Below are 26686 nucleotides of genomic sequence, written 5' to 3'. Positions count from 1 at the left end.
TCACCTGAGGTAACCCCAGACCCGCGGCCAAGCTGTGTCACGGATGAGATCCACCCCTCATGTTAATGAATAGGAGGTCTGGCATCCAAGCTTAGTATATTAGCAAGGAACGTAGCTAGAGTGAGGCCTAAAGTGACCTTGCACACTGGGTACAATATATAGATCAATATGATATATGCATTTTGCAAGAAACTTGGTCTACTACCCCAATTTCTATTCCTGGGTATGTGACCTTTTGTCGCCCAGAACTTAATAAAAAGCAATGCCGGCTTGTTGGGGGGCTATTGATCTGGGTTAAAAATGAGCTCCACTGCACTGTGAGATCGAGACTAATGGCCCAGATATTCTAGCTATTAACATTAGGGGCAGGAATGGCGTAGGACTAGATCTTTTTAGTGTTTAAGCCCGAGGCTCCAAGGCTGGTTGTAGGTCATCTACCATGCAAATGCTAGAAGTTGTTTAGAGGGGAGGAAGTCTGTAGCTCCATTAATAATAGCAGGTGACTTTAACATCACCTACAAACCCCTAGATGCAGAGGATATAACGGACAGTGGCAAGCTCGATGAGCTATGGCACGTTCCTCTGCTTGATTTGCCATCCATTAAAAAATAGACATGCACGGCGTTGCAGCTTCATGCATTAACACTAGAACACAGGCTCAGGGCAACAAATAGACTTACCAGTTTTGACAGGATGGGGGCGAATACTTATAATAGAACAGTTAACATGAGTCCTATTGACTATATTTTACTAGATGTTAAACTGTGGCCTGGGGTGATGGATATGGTTGTTGGAGCAACTACTGACAGTGATCATAATCCTCTTGAGATCACAATGGCTCCACTCTGGGCCACAACCTCCACTCTACCAAGTATTCCTCTTATAACTAGGAAGATCTCTCAAGCACGAGAAGAATTTATCTTAACGGCCGTCATAGGCTGATACACTTTAAATACCTAAACAGGATTTACCATACCCCGGAAAAGCTCCATAAATATGGACTACGGGAAAGCCCTAATTGCGAGAGATGCAGGGCGCAGGTGGCGGACTTTTTACATGTGGCTTGGTCTTGCCCGGACATCTCTACATTTTGGTGCAAAGTATACGAGGAGGTGAATAGGATCACGGAACTAACGCTGATGCCGGATCCTTTATTAGCCATATTGGGTTACTCTAAGCCTCTGCGACAGGAACACAGAAGATTGGTTGACATGGCCTTTCTTCTAGCTAAGAGGTGTGTAGCTCTCTCTTGGATGCGAGGCCTGGTCCCTACTCTATCCCAATGGACCAATGAGATGATTTATTGCAGCACACAAACTGAACTATATAGCGATTTATTGCCCCCTCGTAATAGACCAAAGAACTTCTTGTCAATGTTCATAAACAAGAGGTACTCACGGGACACTGGAGGAGGAGGATGCAGATACACACACACGGGTGGAGGATCTGCTTGGGGAACGCACCGTAACCTAGATGGATAGATTGCTCATGGAGGGATGGACTGTATTAACCCCGGACAGGGACATTTATGTAAGATAGTCTGAACTTGGTGGGTCTTTCGATCTCAAGCAATAGGGACCTGAACTATTACTGTGTACATGTAACGCTTTAGGTCATCAGCCTCCTTAAACTGATTTTTGGACGATGTCAGTACTTCCAATGTCGCCTATTATTGCCAATGTCTTTTGTGCTTGTTTATTTCTGAAATACCAATAAAAATATTTTTTTTAAATAAAAAAAAACTAGGGAGGCCTGCCCCTCAAATAACAATAGGCGAGTCAAATGGGATTGAGTCGTAATTGATGTATTGAAACTGGAAAATATAAAGACTAATCTATTGGATAGCTCTAGTCATCTGGGCAGTTCGCTTGAGCAGCAGGATGGGCTTTCTAAGATCAGCAAATGTCACACAGCTTTTTTTAAACAACCGACGTCCTATTTTAGCATGCCCCACCGATCACAGGGTAAGCCCAAACCAGCCAGACGAGGCTCCATCTGGTTTAACCAGGAGTGTAGGATTACAAGATATAAACTGACTGGTGCTATTAGAGCGAATGATCTGCCAGAACTAAGAGATGCAAGGAGAAATTACAAGGTAGCGTTGGTCAAGGCGAAAGGGCCTGGGAGGAAGTAAGTTGGTTCCAACTTAGTAATGCATGCATGAGCAAAGACTCATGTCAGTTTTGTCTTCTAGTGGTGAGGGGGGGGGGCAGTAAAACCGAGGCCACCTACCAACAATGTCTCCATATCCACCTGGTATGACCATTTTACCACAGTATATACCAGGCCAGATGACTTCGCTGCTGAAGCTCCAATTACTGATCATAGTAGCCATCGGAACTCTAGGCTGTTTTCATTACCCGAAATTAAACTTACCATAAAATCTATTGTAAGGAATAAAGCTCCAGGGCCTGATGGCATCCCTGGTGATGTCTTTTTAAGTGAAATCACCAATTAGTCCAAATACATCTGGCCTTTGGCCAATGGTATTGCTGCAGGGGCTCCTATACCACCATCATGGAAGGGCGCCGAGGTGATCCCAGTTTTTAAGAAGGGTGATCGCTCCCAACCAACTAACTACAGGCCTATCAACCTGATCGATGGTGCTCAGAAAGTCTTCTCTCGTGTACTGCTCTCACAGATCACGATGTGGATGGAGGAGAAAAATATTCTATCCTCCTTCCAGGCAGGGTTTAGAAGTAAGATCAGCACCATACATCAGGTCTTTCGTTTTAGTTTATTGACCTGGAAAACTTTGATTTTTGAAAAGGTGAGCCTCTAAATGGCATTCATTGATTTGAAGTCAGCTTTTGATCTCATCCCCAGGCGCTAGCTGTGGTATTTTCTGCAGGAGGTGGGTTTTCCCCCGGAGATCCTGGCGTTGGTTTTGCGCCTCCATGAGGACAACTACGTGAGGGTCCGTTGGAAAGACCAAGGCCAGTTGACTGATCCGATCGTTGTTTACAGGGGAGTCAGACAGGGTTGTGTGTTGGCCCCCACATTGTTTTCATTATTTATCAATGGTGTAGTCCAATACCTAGCGGAAGTACCAGCGAAGCCCCTGTGTTGGGCGGTGTCAAAGTAACAACTTTATTATTTGCGGAGGACACATTGATAGTGTTCAAAACGCTTGGTGGTCAGCAAATGCTCTTGGATCGCTTTGAGGCTTTTTGCGACCAAAGAAGTCTCTGTTAACACCTCAAAAATCAAACTTCTGCTAAAATGCTGCTGAGCGATCCGTCTTGAGAGTGGCCACTTTTTATTATCTGGGCATAACCCTGTCCGAGAAAATGGCATGGAAAGATCACATTATGAAGCGGAACCTTCAGCAGACGCATACCATTGGGGCACTGATTAAGGAGCATAGATCTTCCCAAACCAAGCCAATAGCTGCCCCGCTTCAGATTTATGACCACATGGTAGCGAGTTCAGCTCTGTATGGGGCTGAACTCTGGGGATTCGAAAACACGGAAGGCCTGTTAATTACAGAGAATACATTTTTAAGATCTATATGTTCACTTCCTCAGAGTACCCCACTTCAACCACTACGGCAAGATATGGGAAGACGCTCAACTGTGGACAAAGCTAGGCTGCGCCCCCTGCTTTATTGGCTGGGACTGACACTAACCCCAAGCTCTCCCATTATGCTGCAGCACTTGATGAGCTTTTCAAGCTTGCCTGTTTCAAAAAGATTGGGTGGGTCAATGAAGTTGGGTCCTTACCATCAGCGATAGGTTTGGGGAGCTTTTGGGAAACTAAAGACGTTAGCCAACTGCCACGCAAAGAAGTTGCTAAAAACCAATACTGGAGCTGGATATTACAGTCCTTTGTCGCTCAATCATCTGTGGGTCGTCTCACGCTAGAATTCATGGAATTCAAACTACAAAGCACTTTCGAAAAGTATATACAGCTCATCACCATTCCGCAGGATAGGAAACTCTATATCCAATTTAGATTTGGTTCCCTTCCTGTGAACTCCTTAACAGCTGCTTGGCGGCAGCCTTTGGCTGTAACACAGCACTGCCCGGGTTGTCCTACGATGATTGAAACAATTGGCCACATTTTCTTTGTTTGCCCTCTATATAGTCTCCCGAGACATAAGTGCCTAGCCCCTGTTTGTAGATTGTTGGGAACTCGTTGCCACCAGGAAGCGTTTTGTATCCTAAATTCAGATTGTAGGCCTTCTGTAGCATGTGGAGTTGGTTGCAAAGTTCCTTGGGAAAGTGTGGATTATTAGAAGGTACGCGTTTAATACGTGATACTCTGCATTTCATAATTTTTATTACATTGTTATGCCCAGGCTCTTTAATAACTATGCAACTTTTATTCTTGTATATTGGTCAAACATTTATGTGCGGTGGAGACCTTATTGTATTACAATGTGGTATTTTTTTTAAAGTAATATTTAGATTTGATCCTGTTAATATTGTTTAAATATTTTTAACAGTGATGATACAAAACTTTTGGCAAATGACGTGTACTATCTAATGATACTCTTATTTATATATAATATTTCAAAATACACATTACAACCAATTAAGCAGAATAGATTTACTGAAACGTTTCTCCTTGCTTCCAATTTCTTTGTGGCAGGGTTTAAAAAATAATTTTATATATACGTGTTGAACCCTAGATTTTGAGTTGGGGTTGCGTCAATATTTTCGCACAACCCTAATATAAAATCTAATTTGTTAAATATTGTAATGCGCTCAAATGTACTCGATATAACTGCTAAACATATGCATGGTCTTAAGATGTGATGCCAATTCCTGTGAGGTGATGGGTTGTGAAGCCACTTCTGTGATGCCACATGCAATGTCACATTCCGTGATGTCACGTGCTGTGATGTCACATCCATTCTGCCTAACTTGGCGAGTCCACCCACTTCTTTTTTTAGAACTTGAGCCCGGAGGGAAACTAAATATTATAGTTTAGAACATGTCTATAAAAAAGTTTCACAAACAAAACGGCGTTACATACTGGTTATTTGCGGCGTTTAAAAAAACAAAAACTAAGTGGCGGGCCCATAAAAGCAAATTAAACGATATCCGATGTAGTACGTTTTGCGACCCATCAGTTGTGTAGCCAATTAAAATAATGCATAAAAAAAGATAAATGAGATGCAGGACGTAAAATATTCGCCCTAGTGAGGAAAAAAATGTATTTTGTTTACAACAGCTAGAACAAACTGCGCCACTTTGCCTGTGAGTTCTTGCCTTCCGGCGAAGCAGTGAGCGGGTGGCTTGTCTGCACGCTGCTGCCTGTGTGTTTTATCTATGACTGCGCATTCCATTTGAATCCAATTTCCTTGCATTACCTCTGCCCAGGTCAGGGATGAATGGCTGTCAGATTCCCCGCGGAATAAAAAGAAGAAAAAAAACAGCCTTTCTTCCGGAGGCAGCAAGTTTCAATTCACAGCGCACATGGCTAATGTACATATGTGAAGGTCGCGGCCCTCCAGTCAGAGGGGTGAAGGCGGGAACAGTTCGCAGGAAGGAAGGGGACGTACCCGGCATCTTGGCTCGTTGCCCAAGCAGAGATTGCTGAGAAGCAAAAGATAGCTGGTGACGGCAGAGGCAGGCAAAATAATTTGAACACGTGGTCGCACATAAACCTAAACATGCTGGAAGCCTGAAACTTCTCCTGGGGTGGCAAAAGGCACAACTAGAAAAATCAAGCTGTGCGTGGTCTCTATGGGGTGTACAGAACCTATAATGGTGCTATGTTAAGGGCTCTGATACCCGATGCGGGTCAAGGATGCGCTATATAAAACTCTGTAAAAGAAAATAAATATACTGCCTGTGCACCAGTAACTTGTTGGAGACCCTGATTTGGTCACGACACTGACCTCTTTCATGCAATGACTTTCGTAAACATGCAGCAAGTTAAATGCATTTCAGAGGAAAGTTCAATACGATGGACGAAGGTCATTTTTAAAATAATATTTGAGATTTACAGGCACTGCGAAGAGGACACTCTAACCACTGAATTATGTAGGTCTTGGATATTTGTTTTCCTAAGAAGACTTCCGCCTCCAGAAAACAAGTTAGCTGCTAATATCATTGTGGGTACGTGGCAAAGACAGAGTGAAACTGTTAGGGCATTTACACTTTTTTTTAAGCTTCAATAGCCGGTGTATTCTTTCTGGAGTATTTTTTTTATTAGTTACATAGCTGGTGAATAAGACTGGGTGTGAAAGCCACCAGATTGAATTCGGATTTTCCGTTTCTGTGTTAACAAATTAAACAAGACAAAAATGGCGTGATGCCAGTTAAAATATGACCAGAGTAACTTGCATTAAGATAGAAACTGCCCAACAGCGGTGTATAACTGCATAAAGAGCAACAACCGCTTTCAACACTCACAACACCACCCCCCCCCCAGCACCAATTTACTAGCTCGCCAGTAAATCTGTGGATACATGCAGTGGCCCCAGGCTGCAGGCCGGGTGAGGGTGAGCACAACAGTGGAAGCTAGTCTGACAGGTCGAGAGGCCAATGGTGCAGCACTGAGGCTGCACAGGCCTCAGGCTGCACATTGCTTGCTCACTTCCAATCCTCATCTGACTTATAGGTTTTGAAGTCTGGAACAAATCTGCTCGCCTTCACCCCCAGACAATTTAATCTGCCAACTAAAACAGTTAAAGATAATTTGTCTACTGATCACTTACATGCCACCATAAAGTGTGTCAGGTGATGGGGACGGGAAAAAAAGATTGTCATAACATTTTACTATTCGAAATTCTAGCTCTGGCACAGGTCTAAAAAGGCAAAGAGCAAGCCGTCTAGGTAGTAAAGGATTCAGTTGATTGTGTCAGGCTCGAACTCTCCAGCAAAATCATGCCATTAGGGCACAGTGTAAAAAAAAAAAAAAAAGCCTTGGAAATGTGCAAAAAAAAAAAAAACATAATAAGTGGTCCTTGGTTGAGTGCCCACAATTTCGTTAAACCGCAAACTTACAAGTTTAGCAACTTTGTGATCGGGTTTCTGTTTTTTTGTGTTGTTTTTTTATTTTTAAGTACAACTCACAATTGCACAAGCCTCTAAGTCTCACCTTATCCTAGAAATAATTTGCCGTTAGTGACCGAAACCCGATAGACAGAAAATTAAAAGACAAGCCAAATGGTGCACACCAATATGAAGCCACTGAAAAGTACCCACTTTAACGTTTTCCCTGACGGCTGCAGTGCAATTACATAAACATCGATGGATGAAGCACTGAAGCTAGGAAGTCTAAGGACATCTACTCATCAGGTCTGCCTGCGACTGGCACAGAGGATCAGATTCCACCGAGGGTAATCTTTACACAGCATTAGTGTATTGCTCTAAAATCAAAAGTGACAGCAAGAGCATGGAGAGCGTCTTGTAATCTTACTGAAAGTAGAGGTTACTTACTTAACATGTTAGATGTGCACTCGGTTTCCCCTATTGCACTCGGTTTCCCCTATTACACTCATTCTGAGCAGTGCTTCAACATCCTGAGCCTATCTGCGATGGGTTTACACATTGAAGCGTTATACACACAGTGGCAAACAGGTAAATGGGCTAATAGAATGAGGGCTGAAATATGGCATCTTTTTGACGAGTAAACGTGAGAAAGATCCACCATACTAAACATCTATTGCTGACAACTGCAAATAGCATGGATCAAAAGTGGCCCTTTTATAATTGGCGCTCAACTCCTGTAACTACACATCACTGCTTATCATCCCAAAACCTTTCCTTGTAGCCTACAACGCACACTTACTGCACCGCCCTCCTCCCCTTCATTTACAAAGCAACAGAAAATAAACCTCTTTTTTGAAATGGAAAAATATCCAGAAACTCGGTCATTAGAGATTCTTCTTTCTTCTCTCACTCCCAGGACCTAGTCTTGTGGCATCTTTGCGGCTAACATCAATCAAATTTTAAGAAGAAAAAAAAAGTTAGCATCACTTTTCACAACTTTCTAAGTACTCGTGCCAAGCAGTCTGGTGTTCACAGCCTACCCCGGGATTTGCATTTCATCTTGCAAAAGTAAAAGGATGCCTAGGAAAACTCCTAGGATAGTTTAAGTGGGACAAATCATAGCTGGTGTCTGGAAAGGCTATGTACAGGGACAACCTAGAGGATTTGAAAGTTTGCCTTGTTCCATCCAAGTTAATTTAATCAGGTTTTCTGACCTTGACCATGTCTATTAAGACAATTCACCAATTTTTCCAAATACTCCGGATCAATGCAATGGGGATGCTCAAGCCCAATAGTTTTTTTGAAGTTAAATAAGTACTTGTATAACTAAAAGTCTGCAAACCGACCTACAACTATGGTTAAAATTATGGACTATATTTATTGTCAGAAGGGTTGAGGATACTGCATTTATAGCCTCTTGCGGGCTAGCCATCCTTTGCTTCTCAAGATGCCTTGGGCTTAGCCCATATCCAAACTGTCTAAAGGAAATTAGCAATACACCTCCAGTCTGTAACTTTGCTAGTCTCTGCTCCTGCGCGGACATTTAACGCTGCCCAGGTAGCAAAATTGTTGGTGCAGGTTACACTGTTGCTTGATTTAATAAATTTACACCATTGGCAGTATTACTTCCATAATTTGTCTGCCCCCTAGCCTTCACCATCCCTGAATTAGAACATAATACAGGAATAAGTCACAGCTTTTCCAATCAAAGTAAGCATTATGAGGCTTCTGCAGTGTGTCATGTCTGTGAAATATTTGTATCCGTTTTCTTTTCGACTTTTCAGTGCTGCCATGACGGACATGATCATTTGAGCTGGTCCAAAGGCTATCCCCCCACCCTTCATGCTTTGGTTAGCCTGGATCTCCTCAGGTGGTTCCATGATCACTCCGAGAATGTTCAAGGCAGCTTTAAGATGCATACATGCAGTCAGGCAGTGCATTGAAACAGAATTTCTGTAGGACTTCTCAGACCAAGCCATAGTAGAAAAGAGTAATATACCCCGGTGACACAAATACTCTAGGTGCTCGAGACCAGTCCTCTTGTAATATTTTATTTACCTGTATTATAGACTGGCTGTAGAACTGTCACTAGCTCACAACTCAAAGCAGTCCTAAAGTTAAAGACAGCTTCCCAAGATGCCTTCCGACGAGTACAGTAAACAAACACTATGCAACAATCTTAATCAGATTGCAGAGTTCGGACTGAGTAGACAAATAATTTGAAGTTAAATTATCAGGGAACAAAATCTATGTTCTAAGTGAAAATGGTACACAAGAGTTCTTGTTACTTGTTCTTTCTGCGAGGTAGGATACATGCTACAAATCACATCTCTCTGTCAGAACATTCAGCTTACAACATTCTCAGGATAGCTACCAAAACGACAGGAAATAGATTAGTGAATACTTTTTAGAGCACTAGTGCAGAGGTTCTTAACCTTTTGACTTCTGTGTACCCCCACCGGATCAATTTTGAGATCTGGGACCCGCACGGAGTTATTACTGGAAGCCAGAGACTTCTGCCTAAGCATTTGCAATGATTTGAACAGCAAAACAATACAGAAACTAGCATTCACCGAACAAATACACAAATGATTACATATTTTATTTAATTCACAATATGAAAATGTAATGGGATTCACAAAAATGGAAGGACTAAGCATGGAAATGTATGCAAATCATATGTTTCAATGCATACTCATGCTTAACCGAACTTTCTTCGGAGGACAGTTGTCTACAAAGCAGCCAATCCACGCGCAGCAGACTCTAGAACTTTAACTAAAAAATGTTTTTCCCTCTCCTGCTTTTTTGAGCAGTAGTGATAAGTGAGTAGTTTTGGAGAATCAAGAATAAGGCAACTTTGACTGCAAATAACTTTGCTGAACACGAGTTTATTGCCATGTAAAAAATTGCTGCGAGTGAGGTGTTCAGTCTTGGACTATCTATATACTCCCATCCTAATCAATACAAACGTCAGCCGCTTATAAATATGCACCTCATCCCAAGTGTATGCCAAATGGTGGATAAGAGTAAGTAGCCTTTACCTGGTGAAAATACTGTGGATGAAAACCTTTCTGAACTAGAGATCTTTGTACTCCCCGGCTTATGTTTTAATGCATCCTCTTCACACTTTGCTTTTTACTTCCGTGTACGCCACTATACATTGACTCATCAGCCTTGCCAGGACTACCTCTCCAACTTGGTTGTGCGGCCTCCTGCATCATTCCCGATTATCAAGTTGTATTCCCCAACCATGTTTGTATTTCCTATCAGTGTTCCTTTATATAGATTTTTGGGCTCTGCTCTGGATAGGTCCTCCTCCACCAACTAGTCCTTGAAACTTCCTGCTTCCCTCATGCTTCCCTCATGAACACGTGTTTTCTTGTCATATTTGTTTCGGATGATTTGAAAGTGCTCTGATACCCTTTTGGGTCATGTTCACGCTATATAAAACTATAAATAAATAAATATGGTCCTACGACAGTAAGAAAACAAACCCACAGGGTACAAGCCAATACAGGCATTGGTATCCAACTTGTAATTTCCAGACCATGGATTATATACTCAACAGCAGCACCTTCAGGGTTTAAATTTTCTTTGAAATCAAATATAACCCAAAAAGGGGAGCCATGCATAAAGAAACACTACAGACTTATTCCATTCCAACCAACCTTAGCCCTGAAATGAATCCTGACACCTCCCTAGATATTGCCAAGCATTCACAAGTCTGGGCGCCAGCAAACACGTTTTTGTGTAGAGCTTTCTGAAGCCCATCTTTCCCCCTGTGGCAGACTTTCAGCACATACATGTTATGATAAACGTACGAAAATTTTCGTCCATGCAAGGAAACGTGAAAATAAAAGCATATATTGTTGGACCCGTACGTTTGTAACGGAGATATTATTCCTCGCAGCTTAAAGGAGGGGAGCAAGGCTGGGTGTGGTGGGGGTCCTGACTAGTGAGTGGTTTCAAAAAGAGGCACCCAATGTATTCCAAAATGACCATGACACTGGACTGTAAAACAAAGTTCGTAAGGCTGGATGCTACGATGTGTTCTTTTCAATAAACGACCGCACCGTGTCTTACATTTAGAAAAGAAAGAGCTCCAAGAATGAATTCCTTTAAGTCACTCAGTGTTCATTTATTTATTTGTACAAATTGTAACCGGAAACATCTTCGGATCTCGGAAAGCAGTTGCCTGCCAAACTCACACGCCGCGCAACTGTTACCTAAACATCAGACTACATTCATTTCAGCGGCTTTACTCAATTTCTTCAGTTGGCAGTGGTCTATAAATATACCTCAGACACCGAGGGCTATTTTTAGATTTCATTCACACACCCAACAGAAGAGAATTGAACTTCAACTACAAGCACGCCCCTCCGAGGCAACAGCTGTTTTAAGTTTGCAGCGGGGCTTCGGGGGATAGCAACACCTACTGCACAGTTTACGCTGCTCGTTTTAAAGCATCTTTTTTCCTGAAAAATCTTTGTGGAATATGAATGCGTTTTGCTGAAATACAGGATTCCTGGGTGGATTCGAGAGCAGATATGTTCCCATCCATATTAAGCGCGATCAAGTGCATAAATTCGTTCATTGTAATTGACGTCAATTCAAATCAAGAAATACATAGCTGTGCTTTCTAAACACTAATTTAAAAATATAAGTCGATTTGCGCTGAATTCTATAGGAATACAACACTGCACCTAGGGTTTTGCTACATAGGGGCACTTATCAAGTATAAGGGAGAACTACCCGACTATTTCTCACGTGTATGAGATAGTTTCAGTTTAATTCATGAATGTGTTTATGGTATGTTGCACAGAAATCTATCACGCGACAGAGAATCAATGCAGCTTAAATGAGAGAATATTACAAGGAGTGGCAAACTATTTCTAGGCATTCTTCGACCAGCCATAGAGAACCCAGGCCTATGATTAGAGCAGCAAGAAGCATTTAAGAGAGAGAGTTTTGGGGTTCTGCCAAAAGCAAATATGGTTCACAATTCCTTACACAGAATGAAGGCAATCATTCTTGAATCTTGCGCACAGGACGGAGTAGTAAAATTCACTTCCTGTGCTGCACGAAAAAAAGATTCAAGTCAGGTTTGGCATTGAAGAATTAACCAGATGTCCACACAAAAGCAGAACGGTGCTAATCAGTTTTTCACTACCCCAACAATGCTATCACCAAATGGGAAAGCAATGTGCCAATAAGATTTTTTTAACCAAAAGCTTTCAGTTCCAATAAGATTTGGGCAATGCAATAAACAGACCATACAAGTTCCACCATGTTAATTCCTTTAGTCTCCACTCTGCACAACACCAATAAAAAACAACTTAAATTTCTATTTACCACTCAGAAGGTAAGCATTTGCTTGCCATGGAAATGCTACAAAACGTTATTGAATGGTTATGGGGAGGGCATTCATCTAAAACATGGCGGTAGGTGGGGAACACGGGAGGTGTGCAACCTAAAGCTGCTCAAAGTTGGTTTAATTGATCAGCGTTGAATGGAGGGACTCTAATGCTCACCAACTCTGCTAAACAACCACATTTTTAAATCAGCCTTGCATGAAAACCGCGGATCTTCACTGGAACATCTGCAAGCAAGCAGGGTTTACAGTGGTTTGCTACTCTCAACTTTATTCTTGCTAGCCCTGGAAGCAGCGATTCCTGCAGCCAGGCTTAATATCAGGTAAAAAGATACATCATGACACCAGTGCGGAGAAATCTACAGTGAACTCAGGTGTATCCGAAGTCCTCCAAAGATTAGTGCATAAAAATTAATTTAAGTTTTACAATGTAGCAAAGTAAAAGTCGAGAAATGTCAGGAGGGCTTTGATTTCATACATCTAGGTACCCTTCAAATTGAGGTGTATCACCAGCTACTACTACCAAGTTAGTTGTATACTGTAACCCGGGGTTCTATCAAAGGTGGAACGATAATTGCTTGCCTAGTTTATACATGGCTTTAATATACTTTTGCTCTGTCTCCTGTAAAAATGTACAGTCTTCAGCTGCATTTCAATAACTAGAGCGCTCTCACTAACATGCTAAATAACCATCTAAAAATAAAACATTTAGGCACTTAACTACACACACATCTTGGGTGTCTGCCACTGCTTTGTTGTACAGAGTAGCATTTTTAAAACAAGCAAGAAATAGTAGGCAAAGGGGGGGGGGGGGGGGAGAAGTGTTCACTCCTAATTAAAAAACATATAATGTGTGCGGATGAACCTGCCCATGCATAAGAAGGCAAATTCGTCATAGGCAACAAGACAATTAATACATTGATTCTCTCCATTAAAATGGTCACATCGCTTTTAAAATCAGTCACTAAGATACAATAGCATTTGCTTTCTACAAATGGTATAGAATGGTCATTTAGGGAGAGGATAGCGAATAGCTCCCTTGAAAAGTAAGATATTTGTTATGAAATGTTGACAAAAGACATGATGGATTTTAAAAGAATTAATTACACAACTAAGCAGCCCAAAGCTAAAATGTAATTAGAAAGTGAGGAGCTACACAAGCATTTCAAATTAGAATAACTACAATGATTTGATCATACAATACATGAACAGGGACTTCACCAACAATACTCTAAAAAAACCCGACTTCATAATTAATCTACATGGCAGAATCAACATCAATGGCTCCTCAACAATTAAAACCTTACCACTTATTTGCCACAAAAAAGATAGTCATTAAGGTAGTCCTCAATACCTTCCTTAGTCCCCAGTAAAGGCCTTCCCGACTTAGCACCAACTAAGAGCATAGCAAGGAGGACCGATGGAGAAATATGATAAATGTGAGTCTGTTCATATCGTTGTTGGTATTGGATTTGTCATTTTGGGGCACTGTAATTAACCACCGTTAGCGTAACACAACTCAAACGTAGTCATTTTATTGACAGTGGATGAAGGAAATACTAAGTTGGTCATACGGATTGGAGCATGTGGCCTTCCGGTCACACAGGGATTTAGGTAAATCAACTTCCCATGTAACCATAGTGGGGTTCTACAATGATGCAGTCTGCCCACACCGGAGCACAATAATATCCATTGGCATCAAGAGACACTATATATAAAGTAACAATATTGCATGGATAATGGATTACTTGTATTACTGTCAAATTGATGTAGCAATTAACAATCCATTATACAACCTCGGTCACAAAACATTGTAGCGATATACTGGTAGTAACAAACGTTTCTGACCAAATGAGGGAAACATCTACAAGGCAAGCCAGAGGCTTACTTCTTGCAATGGGGTTCAAAGACAGGTTGAATGGCCTGGACACAACACACAAAAGAACTATAAGATAAAGAATCTCATATACAGAGGGGCACATGAGACCCAACGGAGCATTGCCAATAAAATGTGAATCAGTATAAGCAAATCTTATCACCAATTCAAAAGGGCATAGAGGGAGTACACAAATAGCTGATAAACAGGAGAATCCAAGTGTTGTCAAACGTTAAATTTGTTTGGGCCAGTCAACTCATTTGGGGAATGGAGATTCAGTAGTGAAGAAGCATGGAGACTCCATCTGTGGATGCCTCAGAAGACGATGAAAGGCGTATTCTGCTTTATTCTGTCCTTATCTGAAAACAAATGTAAGGTAGCATACCGCATTCAGCAGCAGCTAGTTTAACTTATTAAATTTGTGTTTGTTCATGAGTGACATACAAATATACACAGAATTCCTCCCACTTTAGTTAAACTACATTTTCAAAAATATTTAATATTTCTCTACAAATGCCAGTTTGTTCCTTAAGAATGGTAAGTGGAAATGCTCAAGAGGAAGGGTTGGTCAGACTGCAATTGCCCACATAGTAGTGAATGGTGAACTTCAATGGACCATCTTTAAGAAAGCCATTCTTTGTGTCCCATTGAGTCACTGGTGTAAACAAAGTAGGTTTCCCTAGTTATAAGTGCAACATTTACCTTTTCTTAAATGCCAAAATCAAACTAGTCTCTTTAAAGTAGTATTCTGATAAATGTAGGAATACAAGCATATTACTCACATCAGTTAAATTATAGAGGTAAATTAGGTTGCTCCTTTCTTTTGAGAGAGAAGTGGTGTTTGATTTGGAAGTTACCCTTGAATGTCAAGGCCATCACTGGTATGGCACAAACTGTAAACTATTTAGGGGGTACAGGAATCCCCATGGTTTACACAAACGTTACCCTATCCTCTCTGACAGCTGTTGAAATGGTCACGAGGAGAAGGGCAAATGTATTTATCTGCCCTTCTTTAAGAATTTTGGAGCGGTATTGCTTCCTACAGTGAAAATATTTTTCAAATAATGCTCTCTCTCAATTTTGTAACAACTGGCCTACAAGGCACTTTTATTGAGGATGCATCGGACTTATAAACTTCAGATGTTCACTTACTTGAACGCAGGCTAATGTTAAGCATTGACACAGTATTGTGCAATTAGAAACCTGCAAAACAAGCTTTAACTACATATTTGCCAGCATGGTTGTGTTTCACTAGGTGTGCGGATAGCAGACCTATGCAACACTTGTCCTTTTTGGGACAAGATCGATCAATGCCTGCAGAAAATATACCTCCGTGACTCAAAGTCGTTCATCAATGTGAATTCCCTACAGCTTCCATGCAAATGTAAGAGGTACCTAGCTAGTGCTGTTTGGAAATCATAGGATATTTTCTCTGTGTTGCTTCCCTTTAGGCATACTGCTAATTGACATTTTATATAAAGTACTTACTATTCTTTTATGCTCCTAGGAGATACACTCTATTATCATACTTTAGAGCTCAGTATCCCTTTCGGATTTTTTTTGGTCAGATACTAATATTTTAGTAGAGTGTATGCCTGAAAGTCATCTCTTGACTCCTTGTGTCGGTATTCAGTTTTTTTGCGTAACTGTTTCTCCTCTTAATTTGTTTTATTAATTTGTAGATTTTTTTTTAAAGTCTAATGAAATGGTTGAAATATAAATTATGGAGGAGGAAAAGGAAATGTAGCACTTCATCTTACATTCTCCTCTCAAAGGACACTAATTTCCACATCTTCCAGTAGTAATATGGACTTCTGACAGTTTGGGGCTTGATGTCTTCCATGCAGGATGCAAACAAAGCATGCAAGCTGCTCTTTGCTTCATCCTAACCCTCTCCTTCAGAACCGTGTTTCTGGTTGCCTTCTCACACTGACAGAACAAACATGGTCCTCCATCCTGCTCAGGGGGCTCAAGTACCTTCCTTCAGCAAGCTCCAGCTTCGCTGAAGATGCTCACTCCATACCCATCAACAAGTCAATACAGAGCACAGAGCCACAGTGATAAACCATCCAAAATTAGCTTGCCAGATATGTTAAAAATCATTTTAAATATTGAAATCAATGAAAGACACTGGTATGATATAAACTAATGTCTTACACCATGGTCTATCACGCAAGACGCAAAGTGGTGTGTTAACTGATATAAACGTAGGTGGCAAGTGACAGAGAGAGCATCACCCCTTTCAACTAATTGTCACCCATTTAACAAATAAAATGCCACACCAAAACTCCAATGGGATCACCATCATAGAAAACCTTCCTTACCCTCCCAAAAAAAAGTGTCATATCCATTGATTTAAAGTTGAACACCCCCCCCCCAAGAACACTAAGTCTCAACCTCCTTTAAAAATCAAAATGTTGAAAGGTATGCTATATTAATAAGGAATAATAGAACCTATCTTAATCACCATTACAACGGAGAATCAAACCTGTAATCTCTAAGGTAGCAGCAGACACATTAACCAATTGAGCTCCCTTACCCCCACATTTTATTACTATGTACAAGTTACTTGTACCAAAATACCTTACTACAGCATTGGTATATTAAAATGAGGGTTGGGAGTCATAATGCAGCATACATGGCCAACAAGAAAGTACCTGATTCGGAAAAATGGGGGGGGGATTTGCATGGTTTTGAATTCTGTAATGAAATGGGAGATTTCCAAAGTAATGTGAGGATAGTTATGAATATCAATCTAGCCGCAAGATACAAATGAGAAGAAAAATAAAACTGCCATGGTGCTTATTTTACTAGAAAAAAGAAGTATAGTAATGCCTTCAAAACTCAGAATAAATATGAACACTAAATGTAAACCAAAGGCTTTAGTGGTTCATCAATTGTATTTTTTTACACCATTTGGCCTCTGTACATATCGTGCCCTATACAGTCAGTACAGTAAGCACAGACGCCGTACGTGCCTAGAAGTACTGTAGTTGTCTTAACTGACAAAGCCAGGATTGGTCTCACTTTGTGGTACCACAACTAGGTTATAAAAAGACTTATGTCTATGAAGTGACATTACCAGTGATCATACGTTATCCCCAAAGACCGGAAAGAAATATTCCTTTGCTAGTGATACTGAACTATTTTAAGGACTAACATTAACATAGCTAATTACCCGTACTTGTCTTAATACTTTATTAGTACTATTTATATAATGTACTTAGTGCATGCATTAACATGTACGTTCTCAGTGGGTTGGTCAAATGCTGCCACTCATAAAACTTCCTGTCATGCGACTAAGTGCTATGCCTGTGATTTGTCTTCTAAAATCACTAGACTACCGATTAAACCTAATGTTTCTTTTTGCCATAAAAATAAACAAGAAGTTTTTAAAGGGACTTTGAATGCAACATGCCGTTATGCTTAGGTCTATAATAGAATGACCATCACATGTTGTGATGAACTAAGGTTATTCAGAATGGCTGTAGTCTATACTTGTAGATCAAAAGATTCTCGCATTTTGACAGATTCTGAAATATAATGTATGGTTTCCCGCTCTCGTATAAGCTACATTTTTTGAGGAGGAAATGTAAAGTGTTCATAAATATATATGCTTTGTGCCATGTTGTTAATATACATGGCCGGCACCAAGCACATACCATTTAAGGTGCAACGTAATTCATAGATAAAGTTGGAAGATGGGCTGGATGACTCATCCGAGGCTACTTATGACCACCCACACTGATCATACAATAATTCAGTACAGCGCTATTCACTGGTAAATAGTTGCCATTTTACCAACGAAAGCGTAGAGACTCCATCTGCCTCATTAAACTGTTATTTGCACAAGCTTTATTAGTTAACTGCCCATATTGCTAAAATGTCACTCTTCCATAAACCTCAACTCTCTTCTCTCCCTCCTTCAATCAGTTTTTTGTTCTACTTACTCTGCCGAAAATATCTGGTCTTTATGTTGTCAATAGCTTAACCACGCCTGGCACAAAACATAATCCTATCATCTAGATCTTGATCGTTGTGCCTCTTGATATTGCTTAACAGAGTTTCCTGATCTCTTCTCTCTATAATTTATCTTTCTGGTACACCACTTCAGTTGTTTGCTTCCGGACTCTTATCTTGTGTTTTAGACAAGGCATAACAGATTCCTTCCCTCAGTGGCATAATTTTGCCAAGGGCTCCATATTCGGTCTCTTCTTTTTCCATATCTACATTACCCATCTTGTTTGTTTAAGCTCATCGTTGAGAATGTCCTCTAACTGCAAGGCAAAGGATTCTGAAATCTTTCCTTACACTTTGAATCCTCTGTAAGGAAAGCGTTCTCCAGTTGTCTATTCTCTGTCCAAACTTGGATGTCCCATCACTCATTCCACAGTAACCTATCTAAAACCGAGATCATATTCTTCTTAATTGTCTTCCACCTATGCCTGTCCTATTAGTCTTTCAATATTATTTCCTCCTGCTGTCCTAGTGGAATCCTTCGGTCACATGCCTCTGCCCTTTATGTCTTAGTAACATTTCCAGCATTGGCTCCTCCTGCTGTTCTCAGCTTTATAATATGAGGAAAATCCTTCCCTTTCTTACTAGTGAGGTTATCAAAATGCTTTTCTCCTTTTTCCTTCAATTACTGCTCTTCAACCTACTCCTTTGACACTGGCAGCTCAATTTTAAATCATTAAATCAGGATTTTATTTTGCCTATGTTCTCTAGCGACAATACCATCCTACACACCAATTTCTTCATGCTGGTGTCCATTTTACTCACATATTCTTTGTTTTTTTTGCAATACTTTCAAATGTATAGTCTTGACCTCTATAGATCTTGTTTCGCTCCTCTTTATGCTCCCTCAAGCAACCTTCAGCTTATGAATGTTTTATTGCATCTCATCATTCTCTCTGTACCGTCTATTGTCGCTACTTACCACCTACACTCCAAAAACTAGGATTCTCTTCTACTTCTGTAAATACTGATAGTACATTCCACACTTTCTACTCCTTCCTAAAATCTCCTCTCATCTGTCTCGTCTCACTAATTATATTTATGTTCTTCATATGTAGTTTCCTCTAGGTGACTGCTGTTTTAATTTGTTTTGGTGCAGTAAAAGCACTATATAAAACACAATGGAATGTGCTAACCAAATCCAGTAATATCAGCCATTCTGTTGACACTCTAACTTGATAAAACGATTACCTTTTCCTCGATACATAATCAACCTTCACTTGTAGTGCTGGCTGATACATAAAATGGTTGATCCGCAATGACTCCCACACTTAGGGATAAATCAACTGTCACTCATCATGTATGCAACCACAGTCAATGGCCAGCACTTTTACTATACACATTCACTGTTATAATGGTAGAATTCAGGCGGAATTGATATTAGAAAAAAAGTAAAACACATCCATAAAAACACTGTTTGTTGTCTAATGTTTGCCTCATGTAACAGTGCCAGTAACTAAGCAGATGATGCCAGGCTCTGCTGCGTAAACTCATTAGGTCACACGATCAAACAAGATTCTGACCAAAGCAAGTTTGATCACAGAGCCCAATTCTGGAAAATCACTCCTTAGGGTATTTAGTACCTTACTCATACAAGTATCATATTTCACAGTTTAATTCATTTAAGGCGTCTTTGTGAAAAACCATGTAGGAGTGCATATTTGGAGATTTAATTTGTTAATAAGTGGATATGTATCACTATTAGGCTTCTCCAGCCTTCCTTGAAAGGGGAATCTGAGCGGCCTGGCTTCAGCCCTACAAAATGGTGTAGTGCACTTCCCTTTAATGACAGTTAGTGACCCAGAAGGCAACTTTTCAAATGTCATATGGCACAGTGTTTACAAATACTAGTCACGTTTGGGGGCGGATTCGTAAATCGCTCCTCACCTACCTCCGACAACTACACTGTCTTCATATTACAGCAATTACATTTTAGTGTAAAAAGCCGCATTTCAAATGGATGGGCTTTTTCACGTTTAAGAGAACTTCCAACGTACACATGCCCTTACATGACAAGAGTGGAAACTATACAACTGAGTAAGTAGCTTCAGCCAATGGTATCATCCAGAACATAAGGAACATTAACTCCATTCCACCCAAAGCCTTTTTTCTCAGGACTGTTACTCGCCTTGGTGAAGTCGAAATAAGCAACAGCCTATGCTCAGATAAGGGCCGTACAACTCCAATTCCTACTAATGTAGCTGGGTTCGAGCGAAACTAAGAGAAGAGAAAAAAAGATTAAAAAGAAAAAGGAGCTCGCGCAAAGGAAAATGTGAGCCTCCGCTATGGTATACAGAAATAAGGTAGCCATGCGGGATTCGCTAAATTTCAGTAGGTGGAAGCGGAGTACGAACGCAAAACACCGCAATTGCGATACTCCACAGCACCGCCCGATGCCTTCCAGTGTAGTATGTATTACTATCTGTAGGATTTTAATATTAAGAGAGCAGGGTTAAAGAAATAGAAACGTCTTAATGGAGGTGAACTGTTCGATCAATGGCACTTCTGAGACCAGAAACAATTATGAGAGAAATACAACAGATGCAACATAAATAGGTTTTTTTCAACTGTTTGTAGTCTTATACAAATTTATACATTCCAAAATGGCCACCATATTTCCTTAACTCTGCCACCAGAGTCACTTTGTTCTTCAACGCTAGTCCACTTTTTATTTCTCTCACCCAAGCCAGAGCTGAGCGTCTTCCAACGTGCTGCGCTTTTCTCTCATAATTCTAAGGAACAGACTGTGGGAGACGAGCAGCGACTGTCTGAATAGCAGCAATAAGGGGTATTTAAAATTCCCTTTAACCCTTTATGGAATATATTGGACTGCGTCAACCAACGTTTTCTATGTTCGTACAGAGAGCTGGCCTCTCATTGAAAACTTAAGAAATCTGAGTGAAACCTCAAACCGTGGGTCTTCTGACGCCTTTCTGCCAAAACATCATCTTAATGACTTAATACATGTGCAATAAAGATCTGATGCCTCATTTCACTCTTCTACTAATCCGAGGTTGAAGGAGCACGGAAAGGATAATAATATACCTGTCTAATCACCATCGTTTGTAGCAACCACCAAACTACAATTTACACACTGTGGTAAAAAACAAAAAAAAACAAATACAAGTCTCATTAATTTAACCACACGTTCCAGATAGTATTGGGTGGGGAGGGGGTACGTCTCAGTGCACCACTGTTGCATCTTTGGCATGCTAAGAACTATGTGATGACCAATTAAACACAGCAATTTCAAAAGCATATCTTCAAAGGTGGATGCACAAAGTGGGGAGGGTGGACACACCTAGCCAGTCAAATCAGCTTAATCAACCCGGCCAATGAATGAGAGGAATAAAAGTCATAGGGCCAGATGCATCAAAGGGTTTTGCTCATTCTGTGTCTATGGGAAAATGTGTTGATGCATATGGCCCATATACAGATAGCCACTGTTTTGGCAAATACGCGTTTTAGTATGGTAGATTAACCACAGGCAGCAATTTAAGAGAAACAATCTAAGCTATTTCTGACGAGTTGAAATGGAGAGTACATTGGACCCAATCAGAACTAGCTAGATGGATTACACTAGACATGGATAATATTTGTGTGTTCCGATAGTGTAGTAAACATTTTCCAAGAAAATTAGACAAAGCCCAGAAAGCTAACAAAATAATATGAACTACATTACATCAATGCCCTATAGTAATTTTCTCAGTAACCTGAAACAGTATATGTTACCCACATAATACACAACATAAGAACTCCTATAATTTACCTTCATAAATGGAAATGCGTAGCTATGAGAAAGAATAGCCCCAACATATTAGCATTTCCAGTGGCATACTAAGTCCATGGTTAATAAACACCCCCATAAAATATACTTCAAGTGATTGATGCAAGGAAGCGTCAAGCTACAGTTTCTTCACCCACCACGTTTGTTTCTATGTTCAAGCCAAGGCAGGGGCTATTCAACTAATAGCTGGGCAATTAACGAAACATTTCTATTTATTCAACGACCTGAGATTTCTTTAAACAATACAGCAAAATCCATCGTATTACGGCCGCTTGCACATAAATACGATCCTTTTCTATTTCAATTTCATTTTACACTGCGTTGGCAGTTTAAACCACCGTTCCAAAAGAAATGCTATTATGCCTTGACTCAAAATACACTAGGCATAGCAATCGACAAAATCAGACCAAAAAAATAAAGAAAACTAATCTTGCTAACATTTTCAGCCTTCAAAATAAATGTCAACATTCGGGAAAATATCTGTAATCATTAGATTTAAATTCCTGCTGATCGCCGTAGCGAGAGGAGAATAAGATATATTTTGAAAGCTAAAACGTGGACATGAACAACAAGTGTTAAATGTTTAATCGCTAATCTCTGGTCTTCCTGCATAAGGGAAGGGGCAATCTCCAACAATGTATTCCACAGTGCTCCCCTAAAAAAAAATCTAGAACTACGTTTCCAACACAAAACACGTAAGCAATTAGTGCACAAAAAAACATTGGTGCATCAAAATATATGTACAAAAAATATATATTTTGAATATAGGATATGAGCTACAACACTTGCAAAATGTTAAAAGCAGCATTCAAATAAATTTGCAAACTGGGCAAATCGGAAGTATATTTCCAAAGTAACATGGTAGGCCATTCTGCTATAAAACGAAGGCTAAAATGTGGTAAACGGGTTAAATTTAGCCCTGTGTTTAGGACGAGTACTAATAACAGTCGAACACAGAACACCCATTTCAATACAAACAAAACATGGAAAATAAAAAGAGCCTGACACAGAAACATGTTTGTGTTCGGCACGAAAAATATCACCACAATGTAAAATATAGATTCTTGAGGCTTGAGCACGTTCTCCCCGACAGCTAAACACATTTTAATATGGGCACTGCTTTGAAAAAATTAACATTTACCATATTTCTGCCTGTCACTTTGTTCAAACAGATGAAATAGAAACATGCATGCAAATCAGTATCCCAAGTGTTTCCGCCAACAATAATGAACTGCATTTCTAGGCGATCAGGGTGTTTGTAATGTAACCTGCAGATGTACTTTTGTTTTAAATCTTCTTTCCTGGGGATCTTTCACCTGCCGCGGGGAGCGATTGCTTTGTTATTATGTGTAGGCAGGATGGCTGTCTTCTGTGTGTGCTGCTCAGCACTTCTATTTACATCAGCAGTGCTAAATGCCCAATGGTGAGAGGCGAGCCAATCAGATGGCAGATTAGATGTCAACTCCGAGGCAGCTGTCTGGAGACTATTACAGCCACTTTACCTCCACAATTCAAATTCCAAACCTTGCAAAGAAGATCAAGTCACTGTTTCGGCTCAGCTGCAAGGCAAAAAGCACTAACCATAGCGCGAGGCCTCCTGCTCGCATGCAGCGCTGGGGAGCTGAAATAAGCAATCTAAATGGATTCGATCCGCAAAATAATGTTATCTGATAAATTAATAACCTATTGATTGGCTTTTCACGTGTTCAGAAATACTAAGATTAGCTGCACTACATGTGCTATAGATCCCGCTTTTACTGGTATGCTCTTTCCTTCGAAGCTCACACTAAAGACTAGGTTTTTATAGCCATATTGAACCACGTAAAGAACCGACAGTCCTACCTCTCGTCGTGATCCTAATAACATTGATGGTAATGCCTTCATTTTAAAAATAAACAAGTTGGATGCTATTTAATCTCGGACTTATTTTACTGAATACAGACGTGGAAGAAAATTAATGTATTTCCAATATGTATGAACGTTTCCTCTACACATATGCATGCAACAACTGCATATATTTTTTTAAAGCAAACACAAACAGCACTGTACTTTTATCATTTCACCACATGCAATGTGAAGGTAGGAAAGAAGATGTTTTCTCTACCTATGAATATTTTACCGTGACATTAAACCCTAAATTGCAGAGCCCATTCTCACATAATGATAAGCCCTTACCTTCACCTCAACAAATATACCTGGGTAACTGTAAAAAAAAAAAATCAGGAATGGTGAAGTGAAGGATTGTGCGCTCCATTGCCAAGGAAAGGCCAAGTCTGCAGAAATACCTAAACATGGTGTTTTTTTTCATTCAATCCAAATTAATGCCCCACCCATGAACACGCAAAGGGGTGTTAATAGGGCTGTTAAAGGAATAATTTATAGGATCAGTTCAAGAACTAGGACCACCTTTCCACCTGAATTTCCAGTAAGCTCGGATATCTGAGTTGTTATTTTACACAGCTCTTACTATTGTATTGTCAGTCCCTATCGTGTATGTAATGCATTCCTGGTGGCCTTTGGCACTCTGAGGAAGCCAACTGGCATAATGTGACAACAGTTCACCAATAGATGCATAAAAAATGAAAATGGTATCTTAGGACCCGAGGGGTATACAAGGGTCAAAGTTGGTCATTTACCTGGGCTCTGCCATGGCTGTGTACTGAGCTTCCTGGGCTCAAGGCCGGGTGGCTCCTCTGTGGTCCCCCCCAGACTTGGTTGCCGGTGTTGCCATATTGTGGTGATCCCATGTCCTTCCCCATGCCTGCTGGCGGCTGCTGCTGGGGGGCATGGGGACTACTGCTGCTGTAGTCAGGGTAGCCGCTGCCACAACTCCTCATCATGGGACTAGGGGAGGTCAACAGCTGGTTCAAAGTAGGAGTGGCCCCAGATGGGTGCTGGCTTTGCTGCCCTGCAAACCTTTGGAAGCCTCCAGCCTTATTTAGGCTGGTGGGAGTCCCGCCAGAAGTGCTGCCACCTTGCTGATGTCGAGGGGAGCCTACCACCCCATAGCCACCGTAACTTCCTGCTCGACTTTCCGTGGGAGCGGCCCCACCTCCTCCTCGGCTGGGCCGCACTGGGTAGCTTCCTGGGTAGTGGTTGTAAGTCGGCCCACTGTGGTTAGAGTAGGCCTCATGAGAGTTGGTGTTATTGGTAGAGCTGTGTGGCCCGGACTCTGGGTGCTGCATCAACCCTACACCAGGGCTTTGTTGTCCACTATGTTGATCAAAGGAAGGCCCAACAGCTCTACTTCCAGTAACAGGGGCAGGACTGCAGCCCCCGCCACCATAGTAGTGGTTATTATAGTCAGAGGAGGATGATGAAGAGGAGCCCGAGCTGTGCGAGGATGCGCGACCACCACCACCTTGGTGGTGCTGGTGGCCAGTGCCATTGTTGTTGCTGTGTGGCCCACCTACTACCCCTGACATAGGTGTCAAGCCCGGCTGCTGCTGTTCAGAGTAGGGGCCGCCACCACCTGGCTCCCCCAGTGAGTCATCCTCCTCCTCCTTCACCAAAGGGCCCCGGATAACACTTTGTGACTTGGTACGCTGCTCCAGAAGACCCGTTGGGGCACATTCCTTAGTGCGGCCTGCTCCATGAGGATGGGGGTCCATGTCGGGCGCCTGCTGCCCGGCACCTTGTTGGTAGGGGTGTTGCGGTCGGTGGAGGGACTGTGAATGGTGGTGGTGTTGCTGGTGGACTTGTTGGGGATGTGGATGGTGGAGATGGCTGTGGTGATGAAGGTGCTGGACCTGGTGGTGGTGAAGCTGGTGGTGGGCAGGGTGCTGGTCTCCATCATCGTTCCCTCCTCGACCACTCTTCAGCTTATGATTGGGTAGGACACCAGTCTCCAAACCAGCACTAGGAGAAGACAAAGCAGAACTACCTCCTTCCATGGCATCGGAGGAGCCACAGCTGCTGTTTGTGGAGCCGGGGTCCCTGGAAGGGGAGGCAGACCTTGCACTGGCCATGCTGAGCTGCTCGTGGTGATGCTGGAGGTGGTGATGGTGATGGTGGTGCTGGAGGTGGTGGTGGTGTTCCCCATTATTGTTGTTGTTATTCATGCTGCCGCTGCCTCCGCCGCTGCTGCTGGTCCCATGCTCTCCTGCGGGCATTGTGGCCCCTGCCTTCCCAGGGCCCCGCTCCGGACTTAAGCTGGGTGACAGACCCGGGTTCTTTCCCTTATTGTTCGTCTGGGCTGCCGCCGCCGCCGTTACCACTTGCGCGGCCATGATCACTCCAACATTGCAAAGTCAAACCCAGTCAGCAGAAAAAAAAAAACGAAAACACAGCCCAGAGCCCCGCAGCCGGCAGCGGGAGAGCAGGCCAGCGGGGGAGCCCACCGAACACGCTTAGCCCCCTAGAACCCGAGCCATGCTCATCCCAACAGGGGCTGGAGGAGGAAGCCAAACCTCCCGGTCTGTGACAAGACAATGGTAATGTGCCCTTACTGCCGGTGCCCGTCTCCGCCGCTCCTTTCTGCTCTCATGCTCAGAAGTTTTTGTTCGGGTTTCAATGAAACGCTTTCCTCCTTCTCCTCCTTCCCTTCTCTAACCCGGATATGGGCAAGATACGCGTCTGGTGAAGCCTATCTGGCCCAGCATGGCACAAGAGGCGAGCTTCCAGCAACTATTATCCACTTCTTTCTGGGGACTCGGGCGGCTGGAAAATCCGGACTGGATCCGTTCCCT

The 26686-nt window shown here is 41.8% G+C and overlaps 1 protein-coding gene across 5 annotated transcripts in view; it reads right to left on the bottom strand.

Moving 5' to 3' along the window:
- ARID1B (AT-rich interaction domain 1B) overlaps positions 1–26686 on the bottom strand; it is an 843008-nt gene extending 816322 nt beyond the window's left edge. For all 5 annotated transcript variants that reach the window (XM_086926863.1, XM_086926866.1, XM_086926865.1 and 2 more), the window contains exon 1: positions 24635–26686. In XM_086926863.1, the coding sequence (XP_086782989.1) occupies positions 24635–26227 (1593 nt within the window). In that variant the 5' untranslated portion in view covers positions 26228–26686. The remainder of the gene's footprint in view (positions 1–24634) is intronic.

Source organism: Lissotriton vulgaris, chromosome 6 (assembly GCF_964263255.1).
Source record: "Lissotriton vulgaris chromosome 6, aLisVul1.2, whole genome shotgun sequence".
Lineage (NCBI taxonomy): Eukaryota > Metazoa > Chordata > Amphibia > Caudata > Salamandridae > Lissotriton > Lissotriton vulgaris.
This window is presented reverse-complemented; position numbering and strand designations above follow the sequence as displayed.